The sequence below is a fragment of the Oncorhynchus masou genome, chromosome 19 (genome assembly GCF_036934945.1).
Source record: "Oncorhynchus masou masou isolate Uvic2021 chromosome 19, UVic_Omas_1.1, whole genome shotgun sequence".
NCBI lineage: Eukaryota > Metazoa > Chordata > Actinopteri > Salmoniformes > Salmonidae > Oncorhynchus > Oncorhynchus masou.
Window position 1 is genome coordinate 15,525,862 of NC_088230.1, and position 13,329 is coordinate 15,539,190.

The following is a 13,329-nucleotide window of genomic DNA, read 5'->3' on the forward strand; positions in this document are numbered from 1 at the left end:
TATAATACATTTTTGTGTCTTTATAGTAAAACAATCAATGACACAATCAATCAATGACTCTCAGGAGCATAGTTCTTAATCATCCCTCACATGAACCAAAGAAACCATGGGTACCCTCTGAAATGGGGATATGGTTCAAACATAAGGGATACCATATGGGAAAGTATTGGCACTCACCTGAATCTGTGTGAGGAGCTTTGGGCCGTCGGCAGCACTGAGCGTGTCAAGTGACTCCTGGATGCCCTGAAGAGAGGAGTGACACTCGGCCATCTTGGCTGCCACTTGTCCCTTGGCCACCACCAGGTGCCTGTAGACATCCTCGAGGTCGGAGAAGAGCTCCTTCACCTGCTCCATCTTCTTCCTCATCTGGGTCTCGATCACCTGGGTGAGGAAGTGGAAGAGTCGGTCACTGCTGAGCATCATTTTGAAAATTTAACAAAATAAACATCTCTAAATTGTGTCTGAGAGAGTATTACTTTCGACTTTGTAAACGAGGACCCTCTCTAAAGTAGCGATAAAGAAATTCATAAGAAGAAGCGCAAAGACCTGTTCAGGCCAACCCAGTGCCATATAGACTTATTCAGACTAACTATGGCAATCTCAGACCCACAAAACATATCCCAGTCCCATTCAAGCTGTCCTAGGAGTCTACAGGCTACCCCAGGCCCATTCAGGTTATCCCAGAACAACAGAGGTTAACCAAGACCCACCCAGGTTATACCACTCACACAGGCTATCCCAGACCCACCAATGCCCATTAAAGCTTTTCCAGGTCCTTTGGATCCCCCAGACCTACCCTGGCCGACACAAACCTGTTTATCCAATATGGAGTTAGTGCCAAGAGAAATTGAATTTGAAGGAAATAATTTGGCATTTGTATCCAGAAATTGAATTTAATGTAACTAATATCACTCCATATTGCCAGATCCACTCAAGTCCCACTCCCACCAGGCCCACTCACCTGAAGCTCCAGTGGGGGCTCCTTGCTCTGCAACAAGACCTGGATCTCAGAAGCCCTCCTGTGGAAGCGCCCCACACTCTCCTCCTGGACCCGGATCTCCTCCTACAGTAAGAACACAACATGGGTCCATGATCAAGGTTGGGACCCAATCCATTTCAATTTCAATATATTCAGGGAATTAGTTGAAATCCCAATGAAGCAAAACGGCAGAGAAAAAAAAGTCTGAATTGAGATTCGGAAATACATGGTACTCTTGGAATCTTTAACTGGAATCCACAGACAGACAGACAGACAGACCATCACAATTCCCCTTTCAAAGTGAAAGGACTTGAGTTGCCAGAGGGCGTTATGTTACCTGCATGGCTGTGACTTCTTGTTCGCTGTGGAAGGGGTGTGACTGCACCAAGTGGGCCATTTTGTGGCTGGTCCAGCTCTCCACCTCTCCGCCCAGCTGTAGCAGCCCATCCCACAGTTCCAGCCCCATGCTTAGGTTGTCCAGGTGAGAGTCCGTCCTCTCTGTCACCTGGGAAAATCACAGCTGTTAGGTTTGACGTTCTAGGCAATAATCCATTCAGGGCACACATTTATCTGAGTACCTACCCTACGAGACTTGGCTTGCGTTCGGGAGACCAGAGCAAACATTTTGACCCGAAGGGTTAGTACTAGTTCACTTGGGTAAACACTGTTATTACACTACCCTAAAGTGACAAAATAGGAGAGCCAAAGTCACGTGAGAAATGTGAGGCAAATTGAAAACGTGTCTTTCTGCTGAGGAAATATAAGGCCCTCTGTAGTGTAACGACTTGTACTTGCATTGGTCTCTGGCAATGGGGGGAGAACTCACATCTAGCCAGCGGTCCATCAGGGTGTCAGCCTCGCCCTCAAATGTAGTTTCAGGGCAGTCAAGGATTTGGCGCAGCTGAGACTGCAGCTGCTTGCAGATGCCTCGTATCTCCTCCACTCCCTCCCCGAGACCACTCAACTCTGCCTTGGTGCTGTGGACCTGGTATATACACACACACACACATGTACGCACGCATACACACACACACGCACAGACACACACACACGCAATGCACAGACACACACGCAATGCACATACACACACGCAATGCACAGACACACACGCAATGCACATACACACACGCAATGCACATGCACACACAAACAGACACCCACACACACATAAATACAAACAAAGGCACACAGAAAAAGAAAAGTATAAAAAATAAATACACAACAAAAGCACATTTGAGGGAAAATGTTATTAGGATCTTATGCTGCAATCGTGTGGTGGGAAAAAATAGATAATTATGGTTGTGTTATCTGTTGCATAGTTCTTGTGGTTGTGTTATCTGTTGCATAGTTCTTGTGGTTGTGTTATCTGTTGCATAGTTCTTGTGGTTGTGTTATCTGTTGCATAGTTCTTGTGGTTGTGTTATCTGTTGCATAGTTCTTGTGGTTGTGTTATCTGTTGCATAGTGGTTGTGGTATCTGTTGCATAGGTCTTGTGGTTGTGGTATCTGTTGCATAGTTCTTGTGGTTGTGTTATCTGTTGCATAGTTCTTGTGGTTGTGTTATCTGTTGCATAGTTCTTGTGGTTGTGGTATCTGTTGCATAGGTCTTGTGGTTGTGGTATCTGTTGCATAGGTCTTGTGGTTGTGGTATCTGTTTCATAGTTCTTGTGGTTGTGGTATCTGTTGCATAGTTCTTGTGGTTGTGTTATCTGTTGCATAGTTCTTGTGGTTGTGTTATCTGTTGCATAGGTCTTGTGGTTGTGGTATCTGTTTCATAGTTCTTGTGGTTGTGGTATCTGTTGCATAGTTCTTGTGGTTGTGGTATCTGGTGCATAGTTCTTGTGCTTGTGGCTGTTGTTCTTGTTGCAGTTATTGTTTTTGTTGTCATTACTATAAGTGAAGCTCTCTACCTTAGTGAGGAGTCTCTGTAGGTTGTCTTTGCCCATGTACGAGGCCTGTTCACTGATGGTGCGCTCGGCCCTCTGTAAGGTGCTGCTTAGACGACTGTGTACCATTTGGAACCTCTTCAGTAATTCTGTTAGACCTCCACAACGATCCAGCCTGTGCAATGCACACACACAGCTTGATCACACACAGCACAGTCACACACAGCACAGTCACACACAGCACAATCACACACTCGGTCAAACACACAGCATCTTCACACATACAGTTCGTTCTTATTTGAAGTGTCCTTATCAGGTGTTGACTGTTTTCTGAAAAGTTCCCTTTCCCATCCCTTCGATACTTGTCTGTCTACTCTTTACCTCCATTTTAACCCCACTCCCTCTTTACCTCCATTTTAACCCCACTCCCTCTTTACCTCCATTTTAACCTCACGCCCTCTTTACCTCCATTTTAACCCCACTCCCTCTTTACCTCCATTTTAACCCCACTCCCTCTTTACCTCCATTTTAACCCCACTCCCTCTTTACCTCCATTTTAACCCCAGTCCCTCTTTACCTCCATTTTAACCTCACGCCCTCTTTACCTCCATTTTAACCCCACTCCCTCTTTACCTCCATTTTAACCCCACTCCCTCTTTACCTCCATTTTAACCCCACTCCCTCTTTACCTCCATTTTAACCTCACGCCCTCTTTACCTCCATTTTAACCCCACTCCCTCTTTACCTCCATTTTAACCCCACTCCCTCTTTACCTCCATTTTAACCCCACTCCCTCTTTACCTCCATTTTAACCTCACGCCCTCTTTATCTCCATTTTAACCCCACTCCCTCTTTACCTCCATTTTAACCTCACGGCCTCTTTACCTCCATTTTAACCCCACGCCCTCTTTACCTCCATTTAACCCCACTCCCTCTTTACCTCCATTTTAACCCACTCCCTCTTTACCTCCATTTTAACCCCACTCCCTCTTTACCTCCATTTTAACCTCACGACCTCTTTATCTCCATTTTAACCTCACGCCCTCTTTACCTCCATTTTAACCTCACGCCCTCTTTATCTCCATTTTAACCTCACGCCCTCTTTACCTCCATTTTAACCTCACGCCCTCTTTACCTGCATTTTAACCTCACGCCCTCTTTACCTGCATTTTAACCTCACTCCATCTTTCCCTCCTCTCTCCTCCATTTGTCTCTAATTTTTTGCTCCTCTCCCTCATCTGTCTTCTTACCTCAGTAATGCCTCTGTTGGTCTGCTCCTCTCCCCTCTTTCTTTGGGCCTTAAGCCCTTCCTCCTGTTCCTGTACCTTCTTTTTTTGGAGTGCATCTTCCTCGCCTCTATGGTGTCCCCTATTATTTTGGGCAGTATCCTCCTCCCCATTGACCCTGTCACTCCACCTCTCCTTCACCTCTCCTCTTCCTCTCTTACCTCCCAGTAATGGTTCTGTTGGATACCTCCCTCCTATCTTTTCACTTCTCCACTCCTTTATTTCAATTCTTCTTCTCTTCTTTCTGTCTTACCTCTCTGTAATGGCTCTATGGGTCTCCTCCCACAATGTCTCCAGCTCCTGTGTGGCTCCGCCCCTCTCGGGATTGGAGGTCGTTTGCGCAGCACCATGGTCTGCAGCCTCTAAACTCTGCAGCTCAGAGCGCAGCGCAGCCAGACGCCCCTCCAGGTCTGCCAATGCACGCATCCTAGGAATAGGAGGACAGGGAGGAAGAGCATGTTTGCTCATCCACAAGTGCTACAGAAAAAGTGTGTATGTGTGTGTTTGTGTGCATGTTTGTCACTCACCTGTGCTGCACTGCAGGGAGTGTTGGCTCCTTCAGTCCCTGCTGCTCCACTGCCCTCTGAATCTCCCTCAGGACCACCAGTAGGGCCATCCTCCTCTGGCCTGAACTCCTCTTCTCCTCCCCCTCTTTCCCTTCCACCTGGCCCTTCCTCCTAAGGCCCGATGATTCCTCCTCTTCCCTCCTTCTTTGGGCCTTAGCCCCTACCCCCTGTTCCTGTCCCCTCTTTCTTTGGAACGCATCCTCCTCCTTTTGTTCCAATCCCCTCCTCTGCATGTCGGGCCCTGCCCCTTTCCCCCTCCCTTTAAGGCTTAGCTCCTCCTCCTTCTGCTTCTGTCCCCTCCCAATTCCGCTTCTGGCCAAGTCGAGGTCTGCCTCATCCAATCGCCGTGACAACGCTGCCACTGTGTCACGACAAGTCACAGCAGCTCCTTCCATCGTCAACTCCATTCCGGCTGCCTCCAGTAGACCATCCACGCTCCCGGCTTCTTCTCCGTACTCCCTCAGATTCTGCCGGATAGACAGCAGCCCGGAATGCCTGCCTCGGGCCCGGGTCGCACCATCTCCATGTTGCCAGTGGTCCAAGGGAACCAGCGCAGCCTGTATGCCAGCGTCGGCCTCTCGTATCTGGGCTAGAAAGCAATCAAGGGCCCCGGCAGCAGAGCGCACCCTCTTTAGTGTCTGTCTGAGCTGGTGGAGGCGGTGCCACTGGGGTGGGGGCATAGAGGGGCCTAGGGCCTCCCCCCCGGAGGTCTGCCCCGACACGCACTTCAGCTCCGCGTGGAGCCGCTGGTCCATTTCCTGGGGACAGGAAGACAGTAGACACATAAAGACACACTCTTTGAACTTGATTAACTTGATTATTAAAGAATATTACTTATTAACGGCTCATGAGCATAGTGTGTGTGTGTGTGTGTGTGTGTGTGTGTGTGTGTGTGTGTGTGTGTGTGTGTGTGTGTGTGTGTGTGTGTGTGTGTGTGTGTGTGTGTGTGTGTGTGTGTGTGTGTGTGTGTGTGTGTTGAACAAAATACATACAACTCATCAATTGTTGTGAGTCAAGTCAACTGATGAGTCAACACTGACATGTACAATATACCTTAAAATCAGCCACAGTCCAGGGATCTGTCATCCCATAGGCTGAGATAGCTATGGGCTGCCTGGTGATGCGGTCAAGCTGGTCTGAGATCAGTGATATCTGAGAGTCTGCTGATTCCATCAGCTCCACGGTGGTTTCCAGAGAAGCCATTCTGAGAGAGAAACACAAACCATTTCATTTCACACACATGTATGCACACACAAACGCAGGAATAACTACCAAGTACTTAAAAGGAAAGGATGTGGTAACAATGGGTTCTTTGAACTCCCAAATATTTTGACATAATTGGTCCCTACATGTGTTCGCATCTTTTGAAAATCTAAAAGGGAAGTGGACATTTTCACCCATGCTTTGGCTGGGAGTTCCCGTTTAGGGGGGGTGAAGACTTCCCTAGTCTCGTTAGTATCTTCTGTCATACGTCTCCCCTGTGGTGGTTAATTACTTTACTATCAAATGAGGAGATACAAACTTATCACACCAGACAGAGTTATACTTAAACTAACTCTTTAACAATAAGAGCTTTGCAATGGCAATGACTTTCAACGATTCACCATTTCTAATGAACCGTTGAGAGTGATAAAACAAAAGTACAAAGATCTTTTATAGCCAAGATACACCCCTTTCAACCTACATGACAAACAACAGATGCATAGAATGGTCACAAGGTTAGGATTTGTATGAAAGATATCTATAATACATAGCAGACAGCAACTGTTGTGTCAACAGTTTTCATTGTATAGACCAGTGTCTGGCCCTCCTACTCCAAACTGCAACCTTCTCTTCCTGGTACGGTATAGAACAGAAACATTAACTCATGTTCTCTTGAATGCTCTTTAGGTTTTATCACCCAAAGACATCGTAAATCTCCTCTGTCAGTGTTATCTCATAGAGGCCCATCCTCAGTAGAACACACACACAATAGCTAACAGAATACTCTATTATGTCGATTGAAACAAACATTATAATGCAATACAAGCATTATAACATGATTTTGCAATTTCCCTGACACCCCAAATGTACTTTTTCAAATAAATCAAATTAACTTGAAAGTGTGACTGGACCTGGTCTGCAGGCAGATCTGCTGGCCTCTCCACTGCTGAAGGAGCTTGGCCCCTTCACTGTCCCCCTCCAGTCCACCTCCCTGCTGGGACACCTGGGAGGACTGCAGCTCAAACTCAAACCACAGCACCTCAGTCTCCTGCTTAAGAGCCTGCCGACACACACACATATTTTTGAAACCCGCACACATTTAAAACACACGCACACTGTTTTTTTTATGTACACACACACACATTTTGAAACGGACTGAAATGGGGAGGTACTACCTGAACGTGCACAATAGGATATTCTAATTTTCAAACAGCGTGTCCTACTAAACACAAATCTGACAGGGAGGCAGCTGAGACCATAGAAATGATCCGTGTCACCCATGAGTGTTCCAGTACAATTAGTGTGAGCCTGGGCTTTGTCCCTTCCAGTAGTTCTTTGTCTATTTCATGTATTTAAAAAAAACATATTGTGTAAGTTGCAAAGCTATTCAATGTTTCTGCATAGTAAACTGCCAAAGTGCATCATTGTGGCCCAGGTATTTATTTTTGTGTGAAATAAACCATTATACGGCTGAGCCTTACCTGTAGCTCCTTGATGTGGCTGTGCAGGGCAGAGGTGGTGACTGGCTCAGGCTGAAACTCTCTCTCCAGACTCTGTCTGTTTCTCTGGAGCTGTGAATGGAAGGCTGAACGGGAGGCTCTGTACCTGAATAGCCAAGGTTCAACTTGGTTATTTTTTTTTTTTTTTTTTTTATGTAAACAAAAGTGACGCAGTACAAACAAATTAAGACTGGAATTAAAAACCTAAAAACAACCAGCAAAAATATGTCAAGTATAAAAAGTTGTTAAATTGATTCAGTGCAGTCATTTAATAACAACACATTTGATCTATGAGCATCTTTCAAAACAACCAGGGATACTGTCCCTGAAAACCAGAGGTGAGAATAAAGCATCAGTCACATTAGCGACTTTCTCCTGCATTAAACAAAACTATCAAAGTATAAATGCCAACAAGTGCGACAAGTTTTAAAATGGAGCGTTGGTTGAAACGGTTTGGTAATGTGGTCGATTGGCCCTGGCTACTTGTTGTTATAGTGGTTGGCACAGTGTCTAAAAACAGTTTATAGTTTTGTTATAGCATTCTATATCTGTATATGAAAGTGCATATTTAACTAAACATTTTACAGTCATTCCAATCTGTTTCTCTATCCATATCTCAGCATCAACACATGATCCAACCATTGTTCTTTTCAGCTCATCCTATCCAGTCTTACAAACTGTGTAGGCTAATGCAACGATTTGAGCTCGCCTTGAACAAGTTGAAAAGAGGCTTTAATGGAAGAGAATTATCAGCATGCGTCTCGACTGTCTTTTTTAAAACTTATGTTTACACTAGCCAACATACAGTAGAGATGGATCCCTTACCTCTCCACCACTTCCTGCGTCGACAACCCCTCTTCCTGTGGGGGGGTGGTGTCGGCGGCCGGGATGACTGTCCGTTCAGGTGCCTGCTGCTCGGTCTCCACGCTATCGCCCCTGACAATCACCTAGGAGACAGGCAAACAAGCGCACTGTAACAGCAGGGTCAGGGGAGGCAGTAAAGTCAAACAGTGGCTCTAGCACACAGGATCAGTATCTAGAGGCAACTTCACCCTACACCCTCTCGCACGGCTTAATCCAATTACTGGGGATTAACTCCTACAGCTGCCGCTGTCATAAGAGGTGCCTGGAGCAGCCAATCAAGACTCTGCCTCTAGTATGAGGTTCTTAGGAAAAGGGCAAATGACAGTTTTCTGAAGATGTTTTAACACTTTATTCAGACGGCAAGTAACTGGGATGAGAAGAAACAATGGGAAGGGTAAATGCAGGGGCTAAACCCCAGTCTCCGGTGGGGAGTTATAAATGATGACACGTGCCAGTTACCACGACACCATGGCTCTTCACAAAGGCCGGTTTAAAAGGTCCAATGCATCCGTTTATATATTAATATCAAATCATTTCTGGGTAACAATTAAGTACCGTACTGTGATTGTTTTCAATAAAAAATTGTACAAAAAATGTACAAATATTACTCCTTAGCAAAGAGCAATTTCTCAAGCAAGAATTTTGCAAGGACTGTCTGGAAATGGTCTGAGTGGGGAAGGGAAATCTAGCCATTATAGGCAGAGAGGTGTGGAACTCTTTCTTATTGGTCTATTAACTCATTTACCACTAACTAATGTATCCTCTTATACAGCATAAATATTTTGAATGAAGCCATTATGTTGGTTTTTCTTTCTGCTAACTAACTAGCTAGCTAGTTGGCCTAGTCCTTGAAATGTCAATTGCCGTTCAGATGTAACCAGAGCCATCTGAGAATATATATATACACAGCTATCCACACCCTTCATTGAGCCCAAGCCCACTCTCTGAGAATATACTTTCCCAGCCATTAGTAAGAGTGAAACACCAGATTCAGGATACCCGAGACTAGCATCCTACCATCCTACCACTTCCAGTACCTGAGTGTGATTTGGGCCTTGTTGGTGGCTTTTCTGGACATGCATTAAACGACCCCCTTGGACTTGCAGTAGGCGGCCCTGGACATGCAATGGGCGATCTTGGACTTGCAGTGGGCGGTCCTGTCTTAGTTGGGTTTGGTTCTGGTCTTCCAGAGCCTGAGAGCGGTGTCCAGCTTGCTTTTGTGGGAGCTCCTGGCTTTGCTTTTGTGGGCCAGCCTGCTGGCCAGTCTCGCTCAGCAGGGTGTGATCTCCAGGCTCGCACCCCCTACTAAAGTGACACAAGAACAACAACAGGGGGTAAACCCAGGACAATTACTTAGCTAATGAAATTGGCTGGCCTCAGGAAATATAAATACAAATACAGATAATTAATATTTTGAGGTTTTACAGACAAAACAAGTGGGTGATGTTTAACTAGCCCATCAATAATTTAACTTTATAGCATCAAAGAATCATCTAATCGAATTTAATCATTTTATTACTACTAAGATATTAAAGACACTACGGGTTATTTGCAATTAGAATTGTTGCATAGATCACCATGGGCAGACCAGAAATTGGCCCGGGCATTTCTAGTACACCGGCCCATTTTTTTCCCTTGAGACCCCAATTACTAGCCAAATGATGATCATTTTGCGCAAAACCCTAAATTTATACTAGACCACTGGGCAAAAGATGGACCAGCCCATCTGGCATTTGCCAAAACTTCCCAATAGCTAGTTTATTTCTGTAGAGCACCATTGAAACTTTGTAACTGTAGCGCTATGTTTCACCTGTCCTGCGGGGGCACTGTGGCACTGTGCTGCAGTTGCGGCAGCATGCTCCCTTGCCCTCCCCCTGACTCCCTTCGCTGGACTGCAGCTGTGATAGGGGAACTTTCCGGGGCCAGGGTCTCACAGAGCTCCCTGAGGGCCTCCAGGCACTCGGCACCCCTCAGCGTCGCACTGCTCTCTGAAGGTAGACATGCCTAGAACAATATAAATAAAATAGGATAGAATGAATCCTACTGGTACACGGGTACGCATATGTGGGTACACAGAGCCGCAAGCAACTGCGGCCCCTCATGATGAGTTCAGAGTTTTTGTGGCCCCCACCCCCACATCAGTTTCCCATCCCTGATGTAGACCAAGCTCCAGAGCCACGTTTGGAGTACAGTGAAGTCAAGTGGTTAGGAGAATGAGAACCCCTTTAGACTAAATGAGACTGATGTACAATCAGGATCAACCTGTAAAAAAACACGTCTCCTCCCAACCCTTCTGCTTCAAAGCCTCCATTACATGGCAATCACAGGTGGCTGGTGAGTCGAGGACAGCTCATAATAATGGCTTGAATGGCGTGAACGGAGTGGTATCAAACACATAGAAAGCATATCATTTTGATATCATTCCATTTATTCCCCCAGCCACCACTAATGGAAATTAGGCCTCATTTCATGCTATCATGTTACCGTGCAACAATGCTGTGAAATATTGATTCAAAAGATTTCGTGGTACCTGTCGTCTGTACACAGGTTCAGGGTCAGTGGCATCTCGCTCAGTGTTAGTAGTGTATATGTCACATCTCATAACAGTGGGGTTAAGGGACCGCACCCCGTTGATCTCAGACCACAAGAGTGGCAAAAAGGCAGTCATCTCTGAATGCACAGCCTGGGCGTCACAGGATACAAAACCACTGTTAGTCAGACGAGGCATTAGATCAAATTTAATGAGCATAGAATGATAAGCAGCTCATGCAATGCATTGGTACAGTGTTTATATTAGGACTCCTAGTGACTGACACAACTACAGCTGGTGTGCGCAATCCTAATATGGACACCATACAGCTCCCTGCAATTGGATTGTGATAGGTTGACAAAAAATGTATCCACTGATCTGCACATAACCTATACATTTCCCAATGGAGCTCAAAACCCTGTTAGGTATGAGTTCAATCATCACTTTTCTGCCAACCCTAACCATTATGTTTTATTAAAAGGTTATTTATTGCTGTCTAGCTGTCTAGGCTGTTGCCTCTAGAATAAATGTACTGCTACCAGCATGGGTTTGAATCCAGCCCATTGCTCTTTCAGCCACAACTCTCCTATTTTTTGTCTATATCTCTTCCTGTCCTATCCAATAAACAATCAAATATGTAAGGGGTGGGTCTGCCCCACTCCTTAAAAAATAAATACATTTTATTTATCAAAGGCAGAAAAAATTCACAAAAGCTCTGACGAAGGCCGTGAGGCCGATACATCAACTTATTAATGAGCAGTGATACTAGCAAAAGCAGGGTGCGGTTTCCTTTTTCCTTCATCTTGTTCAATAGTTATCATGCACCTACAAATAAGATTGCTCAGATGTGCGAGTGCCTTTTGAATTTTGTATTCATCAAAGGCAGAAAACAGTGAACAAACATTTTCTATAGTGGCCCTTCCTGTAAGTTACTCTGGATAAGGCTGTCTTATAAATGACGAAAATATAACATTTTATGTAAATGTGATGTCTTCTTTGAACCAGCTCATTTTCCCATCCTTACCTCCCACTGGCTCCTGACTGAAAGAGACAGTAGCTTCACGGCTTGGAGCTGGGCCCCAGAGCAGAGGGCCCCCAAACCCTCAGCGGCCCCCAGGAACTCCTCCAGGATGGCGGGCCTCAAAGCACCCAGCGCCCTCTGGAGGACGAGAGATCATGCAGACAAAAATCATGACCACCACTCGGACATGTTGACCATGAACAACATTGACCATTGACCAACACTCCAAACAGACATTGAATTCCATAAATATGAGGTGTTGCACCATTGCCATACTCTGAGATTACAAACAACAACTTCTGACAAAGGAAACTTTTACTATATTGCACAAAATTTGACAGGTATTAAATAAAGATACACTTTATTCAGACATATTTCAAAGTTACACACATGATAATAATGGAGATGGAAATGGCAACCTTTGACAAGAAAAAAAACCTCTGATTTCATACCTCTTTTCTCTTGGCTTGCCAGTCAGACATCTCTCGGTCACTGAAGAGTACGATGGCTTCCTGGATGTTCTCTTGCAAGCGAAACTTGGCCTTCTCCAGCCTGCTCCTAGCCATCGCCTTGGCTTTCGAGTAGATCTCGCTATGGACCATGAACGGTGGGTGTGGAGAGGCTTGGTCGCTACACTGATGAGGAGGGTTCTGGGTCCTCAGCTGGCCTTTAACTTTGAATTTGGGGATGTGGGTCTGTTTTTGAGTTGTTTCAGACTGGGTTTGGGACCCTGTGGGAACATGGTACGAAGATTGACCCACAGACTGCTGCTCTTGCTCTTGCTCTTCGTGACTTTGCTTCAAAGGTTGAGTTTCACTGGGTTTGGCGTATGTTTCAACTTGGGCCAGAAGCTGAACTCGAGGTTCAGTGGGAGTTTGAGTTTGCTGCGTTTGAGGTTTGTTTTGAATCAGAACCTGAGATTGAGTGAGGCCCACCGGCTGAGGCTGTGTTGGGGCCTGAGTGTGAGATTGACTTTGTGGTAGGGCCTTGATGATGGCTGTCTGCTGGCTGATGTCCTGGGGTAGACGGTCCCCTTGCAGTGGGCTATGGGGCTCTGTGTGCCGCCGATGTGGGGGTGTCTGAGTTGCAAGCTTGGCGTCACTCTTGCTCTTGGCTGTGGCCGCTGCAAATGAACCCCTCTGGGTCTCTGGCAGTGAGTACCAGCGGACTACCACCTTGGGTGGTGGCTCATCCCCCGCTGGGACCCGAGATCGCCTTGACCCCAGGGAGCTAAGCATCTCCACCATTTCCTGGAAAAGGAAAGACACCCAAAGCAAACACCTCTGAAACCGAGACATACAAACTTCAAAAGAGCACTCCTCAATTTCTAAATCCGCCTACAGTCAGGTCTTAACATGTTCATAAACTAAGGGTTGGGTCTTTGGGAATGTAACAACCGCCAACTGGATTTATTGATAATCTGCTAGTTTAATGGTCGAACATGACGACCCACACTGTTTTCTATAGACTGAAATGGAGCACATCCGTTTCCTACC

The 13,329-nt window shown here is 45.8% G+C and overlaps 1 protein-coding gene across 1 annotated transcript in view; it reads right to left on the bottom strand.

The window, feature by feature from the left end:
* The window catches only part of LOC135505860 (nesprin-2-like), a 246,229-nt gene that overhangs the window by 175,064 nt on the left and 57,836 nt on the right, over nucleotides 1–13,329 (bottom strand). Inside the window, 15 exon segments of the mRNA XM_064925056.1 lie at nucleotides 178–381; nucleotides 962–1,063; nucleotides 1,317–1,484; nucleotides 1,806–1,964; nucleotides 2,889–3,039; nucleotides 4,404–4,577; nucleotides 4,678–5,474; nucleotides 5,770–5,920; nucleotides 6,831–6,979; nucleotides 7,401–7,524; nucleotides 8,244–8,365; nucleotides 9,320–9,587; nucleotides 10,093–10,286; nucleotides 11,837–11,971; nucleotides 12,286–13,083. Of these exon segments, the coding sequence (XP_064781128.1) occupies nucleotides 178–381; nucleotides 962–1,063; nucleotides 1,317–1,484; nucleotides 1,806–1,964; nucleotides 2,889–3,039; nucleotides 4,404–4,577; nucleotides 4,678–5,474; nucleotides 5,770–5,920; nucleotides 6,831–6,979; nucleotides 7,401–7,524; nucleotides 8,244–8,365; nucleotides 9,320–9,587; nucleotides 10,093–10,286; nucleotides 11,837–11,971; nucleotides 12,286–13,083 (3,696 nt within the window).